Source organism: Larus michahellis, chromosome 18 (assembly GCF_964199755.1).
Source record: "Larus michahellis chromosome 18, bLarMic1.1, whole genome shotgun sequence".
Taxonomy (NCBI): domain Eukaryota; kingdom Metazoa; phylum Chordata; class Aves; order Charadriiformes; family Laridae; genus Larus; species Larus michahellis.
In genome coordinates, this window is record NC_133913.1 from 3781808 (window position 1) to 3803608 (window position 21801).

Below are 21801 nucleotides of genomic sequence, written 5' to 3' on the forward strand. Positions count from 1 at the left end.
GTGTGTGTGCGCGTGTGTGTGGGTGTGTGCACGTGTGTGTGCACGCACGTGTGTGTGCACGTATGTGGGTGCACGTATGTGGGTGCGGGTGCGGGTGAGTGTGTGTGTGTGCGCGCACGTGTGTGGGTGTGTGCATGTGCGTATGTGTGCATGTGGATGTCTGCACGTGTGTATGCACGTGCGTGTGCGTGTGTGCGCGCGCATGTGGGGGTGTGGGTGAGTGTGTGTGTGCGTGTGTGTGCGTGTGTGTGCACGTGTGTGGGGGTGTGGGTGAGTGTGTGTGTGCATGTGTGTGTGCGCGTGTGTGTGCACATGTGTGTGTGCGCGCGCGTGTGGGGGTGTGGGTGAGTGGGTGTGTGCATGTGTGCGCGTGTGTGTGCACATGTGTGTGTGTGCGCGCGTGTGGGGGTGTGGGTGAGTGGGTGTGTGCATGTGTGCGCGCACAGGTGTGTAGGCAGGGCCGTGTGTGTGCATCCATGCGAGAGAGCATGAGCATGTTATGTGCACGTGTGTGTGCACGTGTGTATGCTTCTGTGTGTGCATGTGTGCGTGTGCATGTACATGCATGGGCGTGCGCATCCATAGGTATGTACGCGTGCATGTGGCAGTGCATGCATGTGTGTATGCGCGTGTGCATGTGAGCGTGCACATGTGTGTGCACGTGTGTGTGCATGTGTGCGTGTGCGTGCATGGGCGTGCGCATCCATAGGTATGTACGCGTGCATGTGGCAGGGCATGCATGTGTGTATGCACGTGTGCATGTGAGCGTGCACGTGTGTGTGCATGCGCATGTATTTCCAGGTAGGTGTGTGCCTGCGTGCGTGTGCCCACATACATACACCTGTGTGCATGTGCGTGCACTCGTGTGAGAGCGCAGGAGTGTGCTGGTGTGCACGTGCTTGTGTGTGTGCCTGCGTGGGTATGTATGCATGCGTCTGTGTGTGCGTCTGCATGTATCTGCATGTGTGTGCGTGCATGTGGGTGTGCATGTGTCTATGTGTGTGCATGCGTGTGTGCGTGTGTATGTGTGTGCGCACGCCTGGGTATGTACGCATGCATGTGGGTGTGCATGCATGTGTGCATATATGTGCATGCCCGTGCGCGTGTGCTCACACACACACGTGTGTGCATGCGCGTGCCGGTGCCGTGCAGGCAGGGACGTGGCGTTTCTGGCGGGGGACTGCAGCTGCAGGGAGGACGCTGCTGCCAGGGGTCTCCCCTGGCGGGGGGCGCAGGACCAGCGCTGCACCCACCCTGCGTGTCCCGGCGGGCGCCAGGCTGGGCTCCGGGCCCTCTCCCCCTCCGCACTGCGTCCCCGCTGGCGATGCCGGGGCAGCGGGGGGCAGACGGGACCCCTTTCCCTGCACATCCATGCCCAGAGCCCAGGGCAGCCGGTGGGTGCCGTGCTCTGAGCGAGGCCGCTGCCCCGCAGGCCTCCCGCCCGCTCGCCCTCGTCGCGGGGCAGCGCGGCAGTGCCTCGGGTGCTGCCCCGCTCGTCCCCGTGCCCAGATGGATACTGGCTTCTGCAGCCCTGCCAATCTCCCGCTGCCTGACACGTGTGACCGTCCTCGGCGCTGGCTCTGGATCCGCTCGGCAACAGCTAATTTTACTATCGAGTCAAAGTCCTCTTTTATTTGCTCTGGGTGGCAGCAAGGCTTTCCATCACAGATGCTATTTGGGCGATGCAGAGTGGCAGAAGTGATAAATCACATCACTGCCGTCCCCTTGCCCAGTAAACACCGCCATAAATTCCTTAATCGTATTTTTTTGTACGGGGAATTACAGACAAACCCTGCACACCAAGATCACCTGCCCCTGCTGCTGGGCTCAGTCTTGGGGCCGTCTCCAGCCGGCGTTTGGCTCTTTCCAGCGGCACCACGCTGTGTTGAGGAGCTCAAACAAGAATATTTGTTCCCGCATCAGCGTTACCAAAGCTCTTCCCACCACCCCATCGCGTGTTTTGCCTCCGTTTATCCCCCACGGAGGGGTTTGGGAGGTTAAAGCAAAGTAGGAGCCACAGGGTCCCTCTGCCTTTCAGGCTTGCGGCCACCCCGGCTCCCTTGGCTGGTCTCAAACCACCTCCGAGTTCCCGTCAGGTTTTAACTATTAATATTTAACCTATTTATTCCTAACATTTTGCCCTGTTCCTGGGGAAATCCCAGCCCTCCAACCTTCAGCCCAAACCCCAGGGGCGGCGCGGGGGAAGCTGCCTTTATCCTCCGGGCAGGGATTTGGAGAACCTGCCCCGGCCGAGCTACCAACCGCCTTCCAGGGCACGGCTCCCACGCACGGCTCATCACCCCTCCGCGGAGCAAAACCGGGATTTCCGAAACCATCCCGGCTCAGTTTTGCCCCGCTGGGGGGTGAGGAGCATTGGGATCCCCCTTTCCTGCTGCTGCCTGATAAGATCCTTCCTCTGCAGTTTGCTGATGTTGGGGGGGGGTGGGGTGAGTTTGGCTTTTGCAGACCCTGGAGGGACGGATCCTGCGGGATGCTCGCAGGAAACCTGACACAAGTGGGTTGGTGCCACGCGGAGAAACCCCAAGGCCACAGCCAAAGGCTCGAGCGAAGCCCATCTGCACACGCAGAACACGGCAAGGGGTGGGGGGAGAGGCTGGGCACAAGCTAATTACGCCGGGGGGGTAAATTACGCTGCCGGCGGGGAGGAAAACGGAGGCAAAGCTCTCGGGGTCGGGGAGGCTGCGGGGGTTCGGGGGCGGCTGGGGAGAGGGAGGCCGGGAAAAGAGGGGCTGGGGAAGGTTTGGGGTTAGAGGTTGGCTTCACACAAAGGAGCGAGCGGCTGGAAGACGGTACGACGCCAGAGCCAATCATCGCGGCGGCCCGGCGATAAAAGGGCTCGCGAAGGCGGCCGTGGGAGCTCGCAGGAAACGGCTCTCGCTCCCACAGCCCCGGCCTCCGCGGCGGGGAGAAGGGGAGCGAGAAGACCCCGCCATCGGGGCCGTCTGGAAGCACCCACCGCCCGCCAGAGCCACCCACCCTCCCGGGGTGAAACCCTCCGGTTTGGCATCGCCGTGAGGAGCCCAGGCATATGGTGAGCCATCGCTGGTGGAGAACAACGGGGCTGAGAGGCGGCGAGCGGCTGGGCGGGAGACAATGATGGTCCCCGAGATGTGGGGAGCGAGGGGGTCCATCCACCCCGGGGACGGCCGCCCACTGTGGCTGGGCGGTGGGAAGAGGGGGGAGACGCTGGGGGAGAAAAGCCAAGACGGAGCGGTGGGGAGGGAGAGAGAGGCAAGCGGCCGCGGAGAAAGGGATGGAGAGGAGGGAGGAATGCGAAGGTACAGAGAGCCCCGGGGAGCAGCACCGCTGGCCGGGAGCCACCCGGCAGCTGGGGGGGTCCGTGCCCCCCTGCACAGCGCCCCGGGAGGACGTCCCACCCGGACGCCCTGGGAACTTTTCGGCTTTGGGAGGTGGCTCAGCCGAGGTGGTCGCGGGAAGCAGATTCAGGGTGGGTGGGGGGAACACAAGGGGGTCTGTCCTCGGCCCTGGGTGGCCCGGCCGGGGTCAGGCGGGGGCAAGGGGACGCTGTCTGAGCTGCGGGAGGCTGTGGGGAGCGATGCTGAGGAAGGGGGGGGGGATGGGGGGCAGCACCCCCTGCCCTGCGGGAGCTGGGGGAGGCGAGGGGCTCGCACCCAGCGTATGGTGGGGACGAGAGCGAGCGGAGGCCTGCGCTCGCTGGATCCGTCGCAGCGGGCATCTTGGGGTGCAGTGTTTCGGGGCTCGCGCTCCCCGTTTTAGGGCTGTAATTCCCTCTTTGTTGTGTGCTGCAGTACGTGCCGGAGGGGGGCTGGACAGATCCATTTTATTAAGCTGATCAGAAAGAGCGGAGATGGAAGAAAACCTGTTAGATCCCGACTGCCTTATCCCCCTTCGTTAATGCCTGCTAATTCTCAATGGTGTGTCTCCTACCGCCTCATCCAGCCTGGCTCTAAACCTTTCCAGCGACGGGTCTTTCATCACTTCCCTGGGGAGGCCGTTGCACGACTGTGAGATTTAATAACAACACAAATACCCCGAGCTCTGACATAACCCTTAACAGCCAGGGATCTCCCAGGGCTTCACAAAGGAGAGCCGCTCTCTTTTCCTTGGGCGCAGGGTGGGGGGAAGGGAACAGGGGAAAAAATGAAATTATTTCTCCACTGGCACCCCAAAATTAGCAGCAGAGCTGGGAATTAAGCCCAGGTCTCCCAAGTCCCAGTGTGGGGCTCTACCTACCATGTTTTGAGCCAGTCTGATCTGTCTAATCCCCTTGGATCACTTGAGACCAGCTAAACTACCTTGTTAGGTCGTATTTTTGATCAATTTTCTGCTGCTTTTTGTTCACGGGGTGGGCATCGGTTTTGAAAGAACCTGAGAATTCAGCAGCCCCGATCATGGCTTGGAAACCGGGCTTTGTCCACCAAAGACATCGTGTGAGGGCTCTCGCCGGGAAGACATCTGGTGCCCCAGCTGAGCTGTTGTGTATTTAAGGCCAGGAGTAGCACATCTGCAGCATTATTAACGTAGATTACAGAATAATTGCAGGGCAACCGACCAAGCCTAGTCCGAAACGGCCCCACCGTTAACGTCCTTTTTAAATGGGAGCCCTGCGAGAAGCAAATCCCCAGTGAAGAAATGAGGGTCCGTCAGAACCAGCCTCTTGGGCTTTGCGAAGTGACTGGATGCATCTTCTTTTTCACACAGCTCAAAACTAGGTTCCTGACCTTTTTTGGTCAACAAAAATCCCACGAGACTTCTCATTAAGGAAGGGAGTTCCTCTTCTGCTTTCCTTCAGCCAGTCAGTCCCGTGAGCCCACAACCACCCCCGCTGGTCCTTCGTGGCCGTGGAGCTTTTCTTTTCCTTTTTGCCCATCCTCAGCTTCCGCAGGGTTGTTGTCCGTTGGCAGGCAGCTGCCACCTTCCCCCAGAGGTGTCTGCCTTTCGCTTGCCAGTCAACTTATCTTTATCTGCCATCCGGGGGTGTCGCAGAGCTTACCTAGCTGTTGGCAAAATCTCTGGGATGGAAAACATTAAATCTGGGTGAAGGGATTATTGCCATCAATATTAAGCACACTTTAGACGTATTTCTCATTCATCTGGTGTGCCCGTAACCCTCTCCCATATGGCCGCTCGAGGGTTTTCAGACACAAGGAGCCCCAGCATCCCCTGATGTGCCTCTCCAGGGCTCGCTATTCCCAGCACACTCATTGCTCCACTGAAATCCCGCGGCCTTGCAGAGCTCCCAGTCCTATACTGGGCCGTACGGCATCTTGGATCCTACGAGGGAAGATGGAGGCGAAGGCAGCTCAAAAAGAATGATCTTTCGAGAGATTTAATCTATGAATATGATCTTGGTGGCTTTTTTTTTTTGGTTTTGGTTTGGACACAATCCGCATTTGGACAGCAAACGCAGGAGGAGGCAGCAGCACTCGCAGGGGTCAGGGACCACAGCAAGTGTTTGTGCCGTGGTTCGGGTGCCTGGAACGGGACTCGCTCCGGCTCGCGCTGCGTCTGCAGATGGCGAAACAGCAGAAGCTCTCAGGAGGGGCCATCTCAGAGCTCAAGAGATGGACTAACCCGCATAGGAAATGCCAGTCCAAAGTCTGGTGTTTTACAGCTGATATTCCACCAGAGGAGATTAGCTGGCATAACATTTACAGGTTATGTTCGGGCAAAGAGGAAATTACAGGCAATTACAGGTCCATTAATTGGAGTAAGACAAAAGGTGAGTTTCTAGAGTAGGTTTTGGAAGAGTCATCAAAGACATTGGGAAGCAGAGTAAAATGCAGCCTGGTTTTAACACAGATCACGTCAAGTTGGCTCAGTATCTTCCTTGGATATGATACCTGACTTCTGAAACAACAGGGCCTCATGAATCTGGATTTAAGGAAAGCACTTGATACAGTGCTCCAGGGAAATGATTATTTTAGGTGGAGACAGGAAAGAGGATAGGGAAGGGACAGCAAAATGGAAGGAGGACACTTGGATCCTTCCTCAAGGAGAAATCCAGAGACTGAACTTGTAAACAGTCCTTTTAGAAGCCAGGAGATCTACCCACGGTGAGGAAACACAGATTGGCAGCAGGAGGGCGAGACCGGAGTCCTAGAAATGGCTAAAGCAGAGTTGTGCCAGAGCAGGCACCTGGGGAGCTGCAACACGAAGCTGCTGTAGCCTGGAGGGACCTCAGCAAGTGGAGGGCACTGAGGAAGACAGAGCATCCAGGATTTCTGGCAGAGGCTATAGAGGAAAAGCACGTGATGCTGGATGTTTTCAGGGGTGCCAGAGAAGTATTCGTACCAGAATCCAAAGGTCTGAGATCTCCTTCAGCGTGGGGCATCCAGGCCAGCTCACCTACTTGCAGCGGGCCACCAAAGTGGCTGTAGGAACAGAGAAAACCCACCTTATGAGAACAGATGAAAAGGAGTTGGCTTCTCCTGCTACAAAAAAGACCGATAAAGAGTGTAATTACTCTTTATGAATCCCTCTGAGAGGCAAATATTATGGTTGGAGAACTAGGAACATAATGCCAGTATAACGGTGAAAGGATATACGCTTATGAAGGAAACCAGAAGGTGAGGTTTCCAGGTGGAGCACGGTTTATGGAACAGACTATGGAAAAACTGAAAAGGAAGGGAAGGAGCATGAACTGCTATTTGCCTATTGTGCTTGTTTGCACCAGGTTTATATTGCACTTAATTAGTACCGTGCTGCAGAGCTTCCATGTCCTTCTCCCAGCGAAACAGTTTTCCCTAATGTCCGACCTGAACCGCCCAACCTGCGATTCTTGGCCATTGCCGCTTGCTCTGTCACCAGGCACTGCTGGGGAGGATTTGTCTCTGCCTGGAAAGAAGCTCTTCTCATCCTCCCAGCGGGCGTTCTGCTGTATCTGCTGTACCTGAGCTCCCGGCAAGGCCGGAGATCCCAGGGAGCAGAGACTCCCTTCAGACCATGATTTTTAATGGATGCCGTTAAACATGGCCACGGTCCCAGGAATGGGCTGCTCCGTCCTTCAGTTTCCACTTCTGGAAAACGGGTGGATCCCAGCAGCATCCTCCCGCCCCACCTGTCCCCTCGCCGAGAGGCAGGGGCTGGGGACCAGCCGGGTCTCCCTTGGCCCTGCTCCTTCCAGGGCCGTGCACCTCCTCCTGAGGGGAGGCAAGCCGGAGCAGGGACGAAGATGAGAGAGCAGAGCGGGTGGGCAGGGGCTTCCCTCGGGCTCCCTCCTCGCTTGTGCGGGTCCTCCATTGTTGCCCTGACAAAGGCAGCCCTGTTCCTCCCCACAACTATTCCTTGTCAGCAACCCTCAGCATTTCGGCTGCAGATTTCCTGCCCACTGGCAGCCTTTCAAGAGGCAGCCCGGGCGCAGAACGTGGATGGAAAGCGGATTAGTGGGGCAGGCTGGTGGAAGGTAGCTCCGTGCTGCGGGGTGCAGGCAAGGACGGGTCCCTGTGGTGGGGCTGCTCTCCAGAAACCTGATGAACAGGGTAGTGGTGTCCGCAGAAGTGGCCCAGCTGCTCCTCCCTGGAGTCCTCCATCAGCAGGGACCTGCCCGGGGTCCCAAATACTGGCAAGGTCAAGCGGTTGGCTCGAAGCCACACAAGATCTGAAGCTGAATTAGGGTCTCCCATGGCTGAAGCTGGAGCCACGACCACCAGGCTTCCTCCATCACCCCCCTCAAACTGCATCTCGCCGTCTCTTTCCGCTCTCGAGAAGCTGAAGCAGCGCTGGCGACGCTGTGCCCCCTTCCCTGGTGGTGCCGTGCCCGGTTCTGGCGCCGGCCCGTTTGATGCCAACTCTGCACGCTTTCTTTCATGGGGTGGATTGGCCGTGAGGCCCCAAGGCCGCAGAAAGCGGGGCCAGCTGGACACTGAGCAGGGTGATTCCCAGGCTCAGGAGACGCGTTCTTCCAGCCCCTCTCCACCTCCTCCCACGCAGTCCTGCTGAGAGACACCATGGGCCTGGCTGGCCATGGAGCTGGAGGCTCAGCGGCTGCCCCGTCTGCGTAGGCCGCGCTAATCCTCCACACGATCCTGGGGACGTCAGTCCCCGCGGCGACCGGTTTAGCCCACCATGTCCCGGGGGAGAGGTTTGACAGCCTCTCCGAGGCGTTGAGCCCCTGCCCGCGCCTCGCCGTGCCGCCAGCGATGCTCCGCGTCCTCCCAGGATGGAGGAGGAAGGGGCCCGGATCCCCCACGCCGCGCGTTGCCTTTGGGAAAGCCTCTCGCAATGGTGCAGTGATCCCAGCAGTAAACATAGACTTCACAGGGCTGCTAATGGGAACCATATGGTGGAGAGGGGCCTCTCGCCCTCCGCAGTCACGCTGCTTTCCTGTGCCGGAAACCCATCGGCTTTGGGAGAGGCCATTAGCTAGCGCTGGGCTGGGGCCCGCTGGGAGCAGGGCCGGCTCGGCAGCCTGGGCGGCCACGCTGGTGAGGGGAAGGGGGGAAAAGCCCCCAGCACCCATCTTGGCTGTGGGAAATATGACGCTTCGGAGGCAGGTCACCATCTGGGGGACTGGGGAATTTCCTTGAGGGGCCGCCCCAGGTGCTTCCCTCTCCCTACGTCTGCCCCAGGGTCAGGCGGGAAGGTGAGAGGGGACGGGAGAGGCTGCTATAGGCAAAACCTCTGTGAGTGAGCAGCTCCTGGGACGGACACTGCCCTCCTCACCCCAACCTGCTCCCCGTTTGGTGCTCGAAGGCAGAGCGGGAGCCCCTCTCCAGCTGCTCTCGCAAAGCAGCAGACACACGTCCCCTGCGGGTGCCAGACCAGCTCCAGCCCCAAGGTCCTGGGTCGATCACCAGCTTGCTGAGATCACCAAAAAAGCCCCCAGTGCAGGACTGGCAGCTGCCTGCGGTGACCTGTGGACAGGCAGAGCTGGCAGCTTGGGCACCAAGTGCCTCCCCCTGGCTCTGGTGCCACGTCTCTGGAGAACACTGAGATCCACCTCCCTCTGTGGCCATCAGAAGCTGCTCCATCTCCCTGTGTAGACGACACAAGCCCAGATCCCTTGGAGAAAGGTTTTTTTTCTGTCTGCACCAGCCATCAGATGCTCGCAGGAGGGGCAGGAAGATGGAGGCTGTAAGGTAAAGGTGTTCTCACCTCTGCCTGAGCCAAACACCTGAAATTGCTGGCTGCGTGACTAGGAGAGGACAATCCTCTCCCCATACTGCATAGATGGCTAAGAGCCTTAGGCAACGGAGGTTTGGAGAAGTCAGATCTAGCAGTTACGGTGCCAGCCTCCACCGTGGAGACTTGGATTTGGCTTTCTTGCTTTGTCACGGATGCCCTCCGCACTCCTCCGAAAACCAGCGAGCGCTCCCCCCGCCCCCGCGCACTGGAGGGCTGCCCTAGCAATTGTGAAGGCTTCATAACATCGATGTGGCAGCGTGTCCTTAAGCAACGCCTGTGCCGCTGGGGTTCCTCCGCTCACGGAGGCCTGCGTGGACTGCCTTGGGCTCAAATCCCACCCTGTGCAGACTAACGCCTCCTTGGAAGAGCAATGACAGCAGCTGAGGGCCTCCTAGACACCCTCCCGCAGTTTCTAACTTGCTCTGTTTCCCTTATCGCTTCAGCACACCCTTCCCCTTTGAGATTTCTGTTCTTGCCTCCTGCCCTTCGGCAGGAAGGACGTTTAGCAACTTCTACTCGCACGCCCGTAGGGCAGCTCCACCGAGGGGACCTCTCGTTTGGGACGAAGGTTGGGAGAGCCTGGGCGCAGGGCTGCGAGCAGGGGAAGTGCACGGTGGGGCAGGGGGATGTTAAGAGGAAGGAGACCTGGAGGATGGGCCTGGGTGGAGAACATCAAGCCATGGGGTGGGATACGTGGGATGGCACTGAAGGGAACAGGGTTTGGGGACAAGAGAAGCAAAGGAACAAAGAGTAGGTGGAAGGAGCCAGGGAACGTGCGCTTATGGGGAAGGGCAAGAGGGGGATGATGGAGAGACTGAGGAAACCGAGGGAAAGAAGGTGTCTGGGGCAGGGGAGGAAGATGAGCTGTGAGGGAAGAGGAAGGGAACCTGGGGGTGGAGAAATGTTTGCGGCAAAGGCAGGGGAGAAGGTGAAAGGCAGGTGAAAAGGGGGAGGGTTGTGCATCTGCATTAGAGGCTTGCATGGGGTAGGGACCGGAGGGGTCTGCGCTGGGCTGTAGGCACCGTGCAGACCCCAGAGGTGTGAGAGGGAAGGTCCTGTCCCGGGGAACAGGGGGGCAGAGGGGGGCTGTGGGCCTGGGCCATGAGCCCCTGCCAGCGGGGTGGCTCCTCGGCTGTCCCTGCCCCGGCCCCCAGCAGCCGTGGGGTACGGCAGCAGCCGCCTGCGTGCTGCCATCCGCCCCGCTCGGCGAGCAGGAAATAACAAGCAAACCGCAGAGGAGACGGGAAATGATTTCGGTAAAAGAGGAGCCGTATTCTCAGAGGAGGCTGTGAAATGTTTGTGACGAGGGCCATCCAGCCCCCCAAGGGCTGCGAGGGGGAGCCCAGCTCCCGCTGCCCACCCCCCCCCGCTCACAACCTGGAGCAAAGGTCTCTCAACTCTGAACGCAGCCAGTAATTTTGGGTGCTTTGCTGGGCACAACGCGAGCCTGGTGTCAGCTGCTGGGACATTGTAGGCAGCCAAAGAGCCCCCCAAGCCCCATGACGTGTTTGCAAATGTCACCGTGAGACCGGCATTGCGGAGACGTCCCCTGCCCCAAGCCCTCCACCCCGGCACGTCTCCTGCCCTGGGGCTTTCTCCTCGGGGTCTACCTTGGGCAGCAGGAGTGGTTTTGGGGTGACAACATGAGGCCGAGAGGTTTCAGTAGGAGAGGAAAGCAGCCCCAGACAGGAGGGGTGGGGGTGCTGGTTTGCCATCCCCCAGCGCATCCCCGTCACTGCAGGACTGTACAGCCACCCCTTCGCTGCCCTGTTCCCAGCCCCCCCTTCGCCCCCCTGTTCCCTGCTCTGCTCCTCCCTCGGCACCCTTTGCTCAACCCCACATCTCCATCTTGCATATGCAAAACAGGGCTCATCAAGCCTGACCTTTTATGGGTGTTTTGAAGGTAAGGCGCAATGGGGAAAAACCCCCGAGGATCTGTCGGTGCCTTTTCAGCTGATTTTTACCAAAAGGGGTGATTTGCAGTGCTGGTGTTTTGTTTCTACGCTGCATTAAAACTGGTCCGAGACCTGTCAAACTCATCCTCCTGGGCCCTCAGCGCATCCCTCAGAGGCCACAGCTTATGGGTCGCAGCCCAAAGGCAACGTGGGCTCCCCAGAGAAGACAAAAATCCCCATCACTCGCTCTGCTGCGCTGTGATCCGCTCTGTTCAACAAGCCTTTTCTGGGCTAAAATTAGACTGAAATCACCGTCCTTGCTCCAGCAGCACCAGTTCTCTAGTGGCTTTAGCAACACTGGGTGCTGGTTTCGCTGCCTCGGCAGGACGGCGGCTCTGGCTGGGAGTCGTAGTGTTGCTGCTAACGGCTTGGCCTTTGCGTTCCATGAGTGGGTTTGGAGCAGAAGCCGTCACATCACCTTCTGCTCAAGTTTCCAGCAGCCCTCTCCCATCCCATCCCATCCCATCCCATCCCATCCCATCCCATCCCATCCCATCCCATCCCATCCCATCCCATCCCATCCCATCCCATCCCATCCCATCCCACTAGATCGGGGCTTTGAGCAACCTGGTCTAGTGGGAGGTTTCCCTGCCCATGGCAGGGGATTGGAATGAGATGATCTTTAAGGTCCAACCTAAACCATTCTGTGATTCTATGAATATCTTTGTATGGCACTAGAGGACTGAGCTGCTGAGCTCAGTGCCCCAGATCACCTGCCAGCTTCCTAAAATCCAGTTGAGTCTGGTGTGCCTAAAACCCTGCCCTGGATGTGTTCAGGGCCAGGCTGGACGGGGCTTGGAGCAACCTGGGCTGGTGGGAGGTGTCCCTGCCCAGGGCAGGGCGTTGGAACGAGATGATCTTTAAGGTTCCTTCCAACCCGAACCATTCTGTGATTCTATGATAAATCTCTTGGATCCCTCAAGAAACCCCTAGCCCAAAGGGGCTGCGCCGACCCCGCGGAGGAAGCTTTGCAGATGCTGCTGCCACGCACCAGCTCCTGCAGAGCTGCGCAGCTGCCGGGCTGGGGGTGACGAAACCAGCCACGCTCCTGTTGACATTTCCTTTCCAGGTGTTGCAAGAGGTCTGTCTTAGACACCTCCCCAGGGAACATCAGCCCACAAACTTCAAGCTCAGGATTAAATAGACGGAGGAGGGGAAGGAACCATGTTCCAGGCCACAGGACCCGCCAGCCCACCCCCAGCTCACGTACGTAGCATCCCCTGCGGTTGGCATGGGAATTTCAACCCGGGTTTTGGTTCTCAGGGATGGGGGGTTGTGTACAGAAGCTGTATTCCGGACCTGACATTTTAGGGTGATCAAAGGCACAGTCACTGCTCCTCAAACAACAAGACCGGGGACAGGAATGTTCCAGCAGAAGGTGCTGTTTGCTGAGCACATCGCAACGCCTGCGTCCAGGCGCTGGTCCGTGCAGAGCTGCTCACCCCGCTCTCCTCTCCAGTTGCCGTCTGTTTGTTTGTGTTTCCATGGCTTTCTGTGATCACAATTGGGAGCATGCGAGCTGCTTAGGATTGGAGTGATTAGAGATGGAAAAACATAAAGGCTCAAGAACATCTCCTGCTGGGACAGGATATGGCCCTTCCCTGAGGGAGGATATATCAGATATGAAATAGATAGTGTGCCTGATCGGAGCCAGAAGGCTGCCGAGAAGTGACGAGCACCGGTGGATTGCCTGTAGCCTTGGGAACGGATGTCTTCCAGCTCCAACGAGGCAGCGTTTTCCTTAGCTCTGGTCAGCTGAGCCTGGAAACAATATATTAAATGCTAACCCCAGGAGAGCACCTGCGGTTGTTTTACCAGCGCCGAGGGACGCAACTGGTTTTACACGGCCTGAGTCTCCTCACTGCCCATGTCCCTCTGTTGACTTTGGCTCACTCTTCCAGCCTTGTGGGAGTGAGAGGAAAATCACGGCCCTGACCTCAGTCAACGAGAGCAGCTGGGAAACGTCTGAAGAGGCGGCTCAGCGAAGTGAGAGTTTCCTGTGCCTCTCTTAGACAAACCGTTTCCAAAAATACTGAGGAGAAACGATGGGGAAGGACAAAGCGGGAGGAACGGGGACGGAAGATCAGCCTGGGGGCAGCGAGAAGGGGCAGAGCTGGCCAAGCAGAGCCGGACCGGCAGCAAGAGGAAGGGCAAGGAGGCAGCGGGGTGATGGGGGCAGCGGGGTGATGTTCTGGGGTCCCACAGCCCCGACCTTGTGAACAAACAGTGCAGAGGGTGAGAGGTCTGTTGTAAAGCGTCCCTGGCTCGTCCACCCTGCTAAAAGCGCGTTTATCCCTTTGGTCCTGGCTGTGTGAAAGGAGGGCGGCAGCATTTTCATCAGTGCAAAGGCAGGCTGAAATACTTGCAGGTGGACCCAGTGGGAGCCTGCGCTAACGGGGAGGGCGCGGGACTGTGGGGCTGCACACTGGGGCAGCGAGGGGAGGAGCGGGAGGTGGTTTGGGAGGAGACGAGCTGTTGCAGCTGCAGACGGGAGAGCGAGGAGAGGCCCTGCTCCAAGATCCCGGGGGCAGAGGTCCTGGGACCTCAGTCCTTGGATCTCTCTGCCCGATCGCTCCTCTCCCATCCGCCCCCGCCATGCGGCGGAACGCCATGGAGCGGGTCTTCAGATCCAAGCGCGCCCCACTGCCCCTCCTGCCCTCCCCGTGCACCCTCATGGCCCGCGGGGACTCGAGAAGGCTTTTCGACATCCCCTACGGCACAGGCGTTTCCTGCGCAGCGCGACCGGCCGATAGCGGGGCGAGCGGAGGAACTCGGAAACAAAACATCCGCTGAAGGGGAACCAGCGCCACGTGCTTGCTCCACGAGAGTGAGGGGCACCCCGGTTATACACGGGGGGAACTGGCAGGCTACCACCCTCCGGCTGCAGGGAAAGACACCCCCCCCACAGCGCCGCCAGAGCCCTGCGTGCCTCTGGCAAGAGAAGGGTTAATTACCACTCTCCAGCCCTGTGGGGTACATGTTGGCTAGAAGGAGCAAGAGCAGCATCTTGCACCAAAGCAGAGCTGCTGTCAGTAGACGCTGTCAGTGACCTGCACTGTGACGATGTGCCAGCGCCGGTCACAGCGGGAGTTTTGCCAGGGGCTGCAGCAGCTTTCCAAGCCCTTTCCCCCTCTCTGCCCACCCCAGGGCAAACTGCCCCCCAGGGATGTGGAAGCGGGGTCTCCTCTGCTTTGCTGCTGTTATTCCCAGAGGCTGGTGCCAGCCCTCCGTGCCCTGAGACACCCAGGGCGGTTGCACCGGGTCGCCAAGGACAGTAATGGATGGCTGCGGAGGGCGAGAGCTGCCCATCAGTGGCGGCTGGGAGCAAGAGAGGGCTGTCACCCTGGGGTCGTGCTCTGCAATGCTTACGCTGTGCCATCGCCTGGATCTCCCCTTGGGTGCTACCACCGTAAAAGAGCTCAGCTATGCCTTGGGCCATGGAGAAAACAAAGCCATGACCCGCTCCTGGCCTGTCCTGTCCTGTCCTCCTGCCAGCTGAGAGCTGGCTGCTCTGCCCCCACAGCCCCCTGCTGCCTAGTTCCCTCTCTGCCACATATAAATGGTTTTTCCTCTTTTTCTATTTTCCTCTCTTCCTTCTCCTCTCTTTGGGAAAAGCGCCACAGCGCAGGAAGTAACTCGCACACGAGAGCCTGATGGAGGTCGTGGCCTCTGGGCAAGTGAGTTCAGAGACGGCCACCACGTGCCCGTGACAGCCAGGCAGTGGCCGCTGGTGTGGCCCAAGTCCCTGCAGCTCAGCTGCTGTACTGACCCTCTGCTGCTCCTCCTTAAACACAACTCAGCCTCAGGCTCGTCAGTCCAGACTCTCATTTTCATTTCTCTTCTCCTTCTCTCCTTAGGAGGCAACGAACAACTCAGGAGGCAGCACGGTGCAGCGCTCCAAGGTACCTGTGGCTTTACACATCCTACCGATGCCTGGTGAGGGGGGGAGGACTGAGAGCCCACGGGCCAGCATCAGCAGAGCAGCACAGGGAGGGCGAGGGGAGACGGGGCAGCTTCACACCCACCGATGCTCCAGCAAACGGCAGCATGGCTGTTAGGGAAGAGGGCTGGGGTGGGCGCACAGGATTCCCCAAACCCCTTCCTCACCCTCTCTCCCTTTGCTCTCCCCTTGCCCAGTCCTTCAGCCTGAAGGCGCAAGTGAAGGAGATGTGCACTGCCTGCCAGAAAACCGTCTATCCCATGGAGCGGCTGGTGGCGGATAAATTTGTCTTCCACAACGCCTGCTTCTGCTGCAAGCACTGCCACACCAAGCTCAGGTGAGATGGGCCGGGTGGCCACGGACAGCGAGGACACCCACCACAGCCTCTCCTCTTATCGGGTAGCTAAAGACCCCCAGCCCACTCATCGCAGCAAAAAAAAAAAAAGGGCTTATCTGCCCACCTGGTTTGGAAGGAGAGTTTTTTTCCCCTTGAGTTCAGCCCCGAGGTAACATGGAGCTGAGCCGGAGCATCCCTTCTAGGTGACACTGAGCCAAGGCTGAGCTGCCTTGTGGGACCCCCCTCGCTCTTCACAGACCTTTAAGGCAGCCCCTCACACCCTGAGCTGGCTGGAGGGAGCTGCTGTCCCTTTCCAAGGGTCCCCTCCTGCATGTTGTCTCCTCCCCTGTCCCGGTGCCCCCCACCCCCAGCTAACCCTGCCCTCCTCCTTCCCCAGCCTGGGCAGCTACGCGGCGCTCCATGGGGAATTCTACTGCAAGCCCCACTTCCAGCAGCTCTTCAAGAGTAAAGGCAACTACGACGAGGGCTTCGGGCGCAAGCAGCACAAGGAGCTGTGGGTGCACAAGGAGGTGGAGAGCGGGACCAAGTCGGCGTGAGCGGGGCCAGCCCCCCTCTTCCCTGGAGCCCAGCAGAGACAGCACAGAGCAGCGCTGAGCCGGGGGCTAACTGAGCTGATGTAAAGCAAAGGGGACCCAAGGGGCTGTGGGTAAGGGAAGGGAGGCAGCCCAGCCCTCTTTGGAGGATGCTTGGGGGGGCCCAGGGCGGGCAGAGGAGACCAGGGTAGACCCCCCAGACCTGGAGCTCTCTCCCCACAGGCCCCTCTCCCCCACGAGATCAGACCAGCAGCACTTGCCCCCACGGGAACCCCAGCCCTGTTCACCTGTTCCAGGCCTCCCACCATGGAAAAGGAGATGATCCGGGGGCTTTTCCTAGCCTGTAAGTCACAGCAGAGCTCCCAGCGCCTGCCACACCAATCCTGCCTTGCTGGGGCTCTGAGTAAGGAGGGTCCTTGGTTTACATCAGCTCAGTTCAGCTGGGATTGTTCAGCCTTAAGGATGCTGCCCTGCGACTGTTTAAGAGTGTCTTGTCTTTTTTATATTTGCCTTCGATTGGTACGTTCTGCGCTGGAGCCCGGCACGGCAGCTTCACGCGTGACACTGCGCCATGCGCTCTTTTATTTTTGTAATACAAGGTTTCCCAGCCTTCCCTGTCTTGTCCTGTGTTCCCAGGGGTCGGGGAGCGGGGAGGAGGGGTCCGGTCTGCCTCGCACTGCCCAGTTACTGAGGAAAGAGCCTCGGCCCCTGCAGGATCAAGAAACTATTCCCGGATACCTGCCTGTAATGTTCTGACCAAGGCAGACAGGTCCTTTGGGGACCAAACCTGGGATTTCAGATAGCACGCCAGCAATGCTACCCTGTGAGCTCCACAGCCCAGCTGTAACCCCATGCCAGCTTCCACACAGAGCCTAGACCTCCCTTCCAGGGAATTCACCCTCCTGGGGGTTAGATCCGCCCCTTCGCCCCGCGTACATTTTGTGGTTTCCCCCTCCGTACCCACAAACACCGCGGATGCCCGGCCTCCGCAGGCAGCCGCTTGCTCGGTCCCCTCGGCAGCTGGCGGGATGGGTATGGGAGGGGGGCTGACGGCTGCAACGCGAGGTCTGGTTTGGATCGACCTCATCTGCTGAGCTGTGACCTTTGGATGGCAGCGTCCATACAAGTCCATGAGCCCAACAAGACCTGCCAGGCTGGAGAGCCTAACGCAGGGAAAACAGTGAAAGCAGGTGAGTCTGGTTTTAATTATTATTTACCTGCTTCCTCCACACACGATTTGCAAGACTGGCTTGAAAGAGTAAGCGTTCAGGAATCCCACATCTTTCAAATGCTACAGGAATTAGGCTTTGCATAGCCCACAGAGCAGAGCAACAGCCTTTGATATCAACCGCAAGAGTCCCCATTCCACCCCTGACTGATAACATCAGCTCCCAGTGAGCACGTCCTGTCTGGGAGAATCCAGATGCAGCCATGAAAAGAAAAAAGGAGCTAAGGATTGAAGAAGACAGGTATGGGTACTCCATAGGAGTCCCAGGAGGAACAGATGGTACATATAGAGATGTGTTCTTAGCACTGGTCACTGCGGTGGTACTCCCCCAGTACAGGTCCTCTGGGGCTCTGGGTGTGCACCAACAGCCCGGCAGCATCACAGAATGGTTAGAGTTGGAAGGGACCTTAAAGCCCACCCAGGGCCACCCCCTGCCCTGGGCAGGGACACCTCCCACCAGCCCAGGTTGCTCCAAGCCCCGTCCAACCTGGCCTTGAACCCCTCCAGGGATGGGGCAGCCACAGCTTCTCTGGGCAACCTGGGCCAGGGGCTCACCACCCTCACAGCCAAGAATTTCTCCCCAATATCTCATCTAAATCTCCCCTCTTTCAGTTTAAAACCCTTCTTCCTCGTCCCATGGCTCCCCTCCCTGATCCAGAGTCCCTCCCCAGCTTTCCTGGAGCCCCTTTAGGGACTGGAAGGGGCTCCAAGGTCTCCCCGGAGCCTTCTCTTCCCCAGGCTGAACCCCCCCAGCTCTCTCAGCCTGTCCTCCCAGCAGAGGGGCTCCAGCCCTCCCAGCATCTCCGGGGCCTCCTCTGGCCCCGCTCCAACACCTCCATGTCCTTCTGCTGTTGGTGCCCCAGAGCTGGAGGCAGCACTGCAGGGGGTTCTGCTGGATTTGCACATCACCCCAGCTCTCCTTCGCCAGCGAAGCTGGCCGCAGTCACACCTGATCTTGGGGAAGACATGTGTTGGATGACCCCAGAAGCCTGATGTCCCTCCCGTTGGACAAGTTACTTCTCCTTTTCAGTTAAGGTCTTGTTAAAAGGCAGGTCTGTGAGCTCTTCAGGGTGGGGACCGCCTGGGGATTTACACTGCCAGCACAGGAGGGACGACAGACAGAGACCCTGTTACAGCTCCAGGTGAGTCTGAGCCTCACCGAATGCTTTAACTGTCCCCATCTCGCAGGTATGTCCCCATCCTCACACCGACACGTGGGCGATGCACTGACACCACGCCAAGAGCCGCGTCCTGAGCAGCCCTGAGCATTCGCTGCCACCAAAGAGAAACCAAGCGGTGGCTGCTCTGCGGCGAGGGTCTTGTGATGCTGCGCAGGCTGAGGCCCCTTCCTTCCTAAGGCTGGCTGAGAAAATGAAAGCAGGCTCCTCGGTTTCGCTTCCTGTTTCTTGCTGGCCTAACTTCCCGATTCCCTCACCTCGGCAGAAAACATTTTTAACTATACCAGATGATTTTGGGGTAGGGTAGGGAGGAAAAAAAAAAACAATCCAGCTTTTAAGTGTTGGGCTTTCAGTTAGAAGAGAACATCAAGCAAGAAGGACGATGATGTTCCATTTCTCTCCTTCCCTCCACAAAAACTGAAATTTGGGATTTTGTCTAAAGACAGTAGCACCCACCATCTCCTTGCATGTGCACAGAAAACTCTCGCAGATGGAGCAGAAATGGAGAGAGCACGTGCATGCACAAGAGGTGTGAGATCTCCGGCCTGCTGTATGATCGCTTTTCTGATTTTGAGAGCAGGAACCAACGACCAGGCTAGACATCACCGAAATAGGCTGCAGCAACCTGACCCAGGCACCACCGTTCCGGGGAGGGAAGGGAATCTGAGGAGGATCCGATTCACATTGGGGAGAGACGTTCAGCAGGGCTCTGCTTCCGTAAAGCAGCGAACGGCGACCTCCTGCTTCCCCCATTAACACGCCGGGCTCTGCACACAGGGAAACCCTAGTGGTAACACACGCATGGGGAGGTTTTTTCCCAACACTTTCAGCTTATTTTATCTGCCCGATACATTTCAAAAGCAGCTCACCGCACAAGTGACAGCACACGCTTTGCCGGGGTGTACCAGAAGCATCAGCATTGCAGAAAACCCAGCTTAAAGTGTCTCAGACCAAGAGGTTTCTGTAAAACAGATAAAAAAAAAAAAAAAGCCCAAAACATTAGCTCTTTGTCCCTAACGTTTAGCTAAAATCCAGCCGATTTTATGATGAGCACTAGTCTCACTCCACCGGGGCTGGAACCCTCCTTTCTGAACCACCCGTACCCTTAGCAGACCTTTTGGGCAACGCACACGCAAATCCTGTTTCTGGGGAGACACGATGCCTTCCTACTGCAACACCCTCCCTTCAAATCTCCACCTTTAAGCACAAGGGCCGTCTTTTCTCATTCCAGCTGCCAGCAGCCTCCCCTGCCCGGCAGCCCGAACCGGCAGTCGGTGTGCACGGCGCTAGCAGGATTCAGGATGTTCAGACCTCACAGCTGGGGTAAGATTTAACAACATAAATAGCCATGAAGAGAAACAGGACCACAGGTTTGCGGCACATATAGCTGCCCATCATTATTACGGCTTTTTTTTTTTTATTCGAAATTTCTGAGTGGCCAGACGCCAGCCATCGACGTGGGAAGCATCCTGCGCTCCCCCTGGTGAGGCTGAGCCGCACTGCAGAGCGGCACCGCGCAGCGGCAGCCCACGCCAGCCTGGGTCAGAGATGGTCCAGAGCCATGGGGAGACAGGAGCTGGGCTCCCAGCAAAGCCTGCAGCCCCCAGGGAGCCAAGCAAGAGCAAGGGAGAGAGATTCCGCCTGCGACCTACTCGAGGATGCTGCACAGAGCTTGCCCTCGGCGGAGATCAACTGCTTCAAGTTCCTTTCAAGTCGTGACCTGGTCCCTGGTGGAGATTCTTGCTGCTGCTCCAGCCCAGGGAAAGCCACGCAGCAGCTCCAGGGGAAAACATCTCCAGCAGAGGAGCCAGAGAAGCAGCAAGAGTCGCAGCCAGAGCAGAGCACGCTACAGCTCTCCTGGGCTCCAAGGCGATGCGGCGAGAGCTCGGGAGCAGCAGGTTTAACAGCAGCCCAAGGGCTGTTCCAGGGTGCAGCGACCGATGACTGCTCCAATGCTTAATCCGGGGCACAGAAAACAGCGAAACCCTTAAATCTGAAGCACAGAAAACATCACAACCCTTAATCGGAAGCACAGAAAACGTCACAACCCTTAATCAGAAGCACAGAAAACGTCACAACCCTTAATCAGAAGCACAGAAAACGTCACAACCCTTAATCAGAAGCACAGAAAACGTCACAACCCTTAATCAGAAGCACAGAAAACGTCACAACCCTTAATCAGAAGCACAGAAAACGTCACACCGCCACCTGCGCTTCCTCTCCTCCGAAGCACTGATCTGGTCCTGCCACCGAAGAAACAATACGACCGAGGAGCAACAAATAACCTTTATTTGCATGACTCACACCGCAACTTTCTTTCTCATTTCCACCAGAGTCTTCTGTCACCAACCTGCCTTTTAGCTCAAGAAAGGACATTTTCCAGAGACGAAAAACTCAAGCCAACAAATTCACGTAATAAAAACTGGTTTGGGGTAAAAAAAAAAAAAAAAAATCATAATAAAAATCAGTCAGAATCCATACACATCCATACCCTCCAGATGTCCAGTTTTGGCCAAGACACAGAGCTCTAGGCAGAGATCAGCATCAGAAGAACCAGCGAGACGACAGCTAACCGCATCAGCATTTGCTGGACATAATGCAATACACCCACACCCAAGCAATATTAAATCCAGAAGACATTGTTCCTAGTTCAGACTTTACTAGCCTAATAGAAAGAGCCGCAGTGGCGTAGCGTAGCCAACCTCTTTAGAGATTTTAAATTATATTTGCTTCAGAACTGGGTTTAGAGAGGAAATACCTTAAGTCACCTTCCCCGGAGCCACGCTACGCAGAGAACACAAATTAGCAGAAATGAAAAAGGCAGGAGAGCTTTTTAGCTGCATTTCTTTTGTGTGTCGGTCAAGGGGTTTGTGGCTGCTCATTTCTACCTTCGGCCCAAGCCTCCAGACACTTCCCTCTCCCAGCGCCGGCTCAGCCACCACCTACGGACAGGCACGGCGAAGATTCAAGTCAGGACCACATATTCCACGTTTATGGAAAGCAGAATTACTACAGAGCTACTTACTTGTGTGAGGGGAGTCCAGGAGAAAACATGCCATCGCACAGGCCCAAGAGGTGACTCTCATGTTCATAAAGCAAACACTAGCACTGAGCACACTGAGCGGAAAGCAGAAGCTTTGGGAAGGACCTCCTCAAGTAAAGGTAACGGAGAATTTCTAAGATCCTCCCTTCAGCAAAAGCGGGATTTTCAGGTCCTCACACACACAAGGAGGGTGTCAGGAAGCAGCGGGAAGTGGTTATTTCTGGTTCCACAAGGCATTTTTTTGTTCTGGGACAGCTTCAGTTGTCTGGTTCTCATCTGTTCTGGATGAGCACACGAGAGCCACGCGTGTGCTTGTCTCATGTGCAGGGCTTTCTATTGCATCAGCTTCTTAACCCAGTTATTCTTACTTGTTCCTATTCAACATTAACAAATATTGCAGTATTTAATTGACATAGCAACCGGCTGCACCACGGCCT

The 21801-nt window shown here is 57.5% G+C and overlaps 1 protein-coding gene across 2 annotated transcripts; it reads left to right on the plus strand.

The window, feature by feature from the left end:
• Positions 1-2308: 2308 nt before the first annotated feature.
• Positions 2309-16528, plus strand: LIMD2 (LIM domain containing 2). 2 transcript variants are annotated; one of them, XM_074562150.1, is made up of 6 exons: positions 2439-2515; positions 2791-3052; positions 12154-12290; positions 14942-14986; positions 15222-15361; positions 15759-16528. In XM_074562150.1, the coding sequence occupies exons 3-6, from the start codon at positions 12249-12251 to the stop codon at positions 15916-15918; spliced, it is 387 nt and encodes a 128-aa protein (XP_074418251.1). In that variant the 5' UTR covers positions 2439-2515; positions 2791-3052; positions 12154-12248; the 3' UTR covers positions 15919-16528. The 2 variants fall into 2 exon arrangements, with proteins under 2 accessions (XP_074418250.1, XP_074418251.1); XM_074562149.1 differs by having other exon boundaries at positions 2309-3052.
• The last annotated feature ends 5273 nt before the right edge of the window (positions 16529-21801 follow it).

Excerpts from the sequence above, each read along its gene's own strand:
- LIMD2 (XM_074562149.1), top strand. The coding sequence starts at position 12,249 with ATGTTCCAGGCCACAGGACCCGCCAGCCCACCCCCAGCTCAC. Across the intron at positions 14,987-15,221 it reads GCACGGTGCAGCGCTCCAAG|TCCTTCAGCCTGAAGGCGCA; the intron begins GTACCTGTGGCT and ends CCCCTTGCCCAG. Across the intron at positions 15,362-15,758 it reads CACTGCCACACCAAGCTCAG|CCTGGGCAGCTACGCGGCGC; the intron begins GTGAGATGGGCC and ends CTCCTTCCCCAG.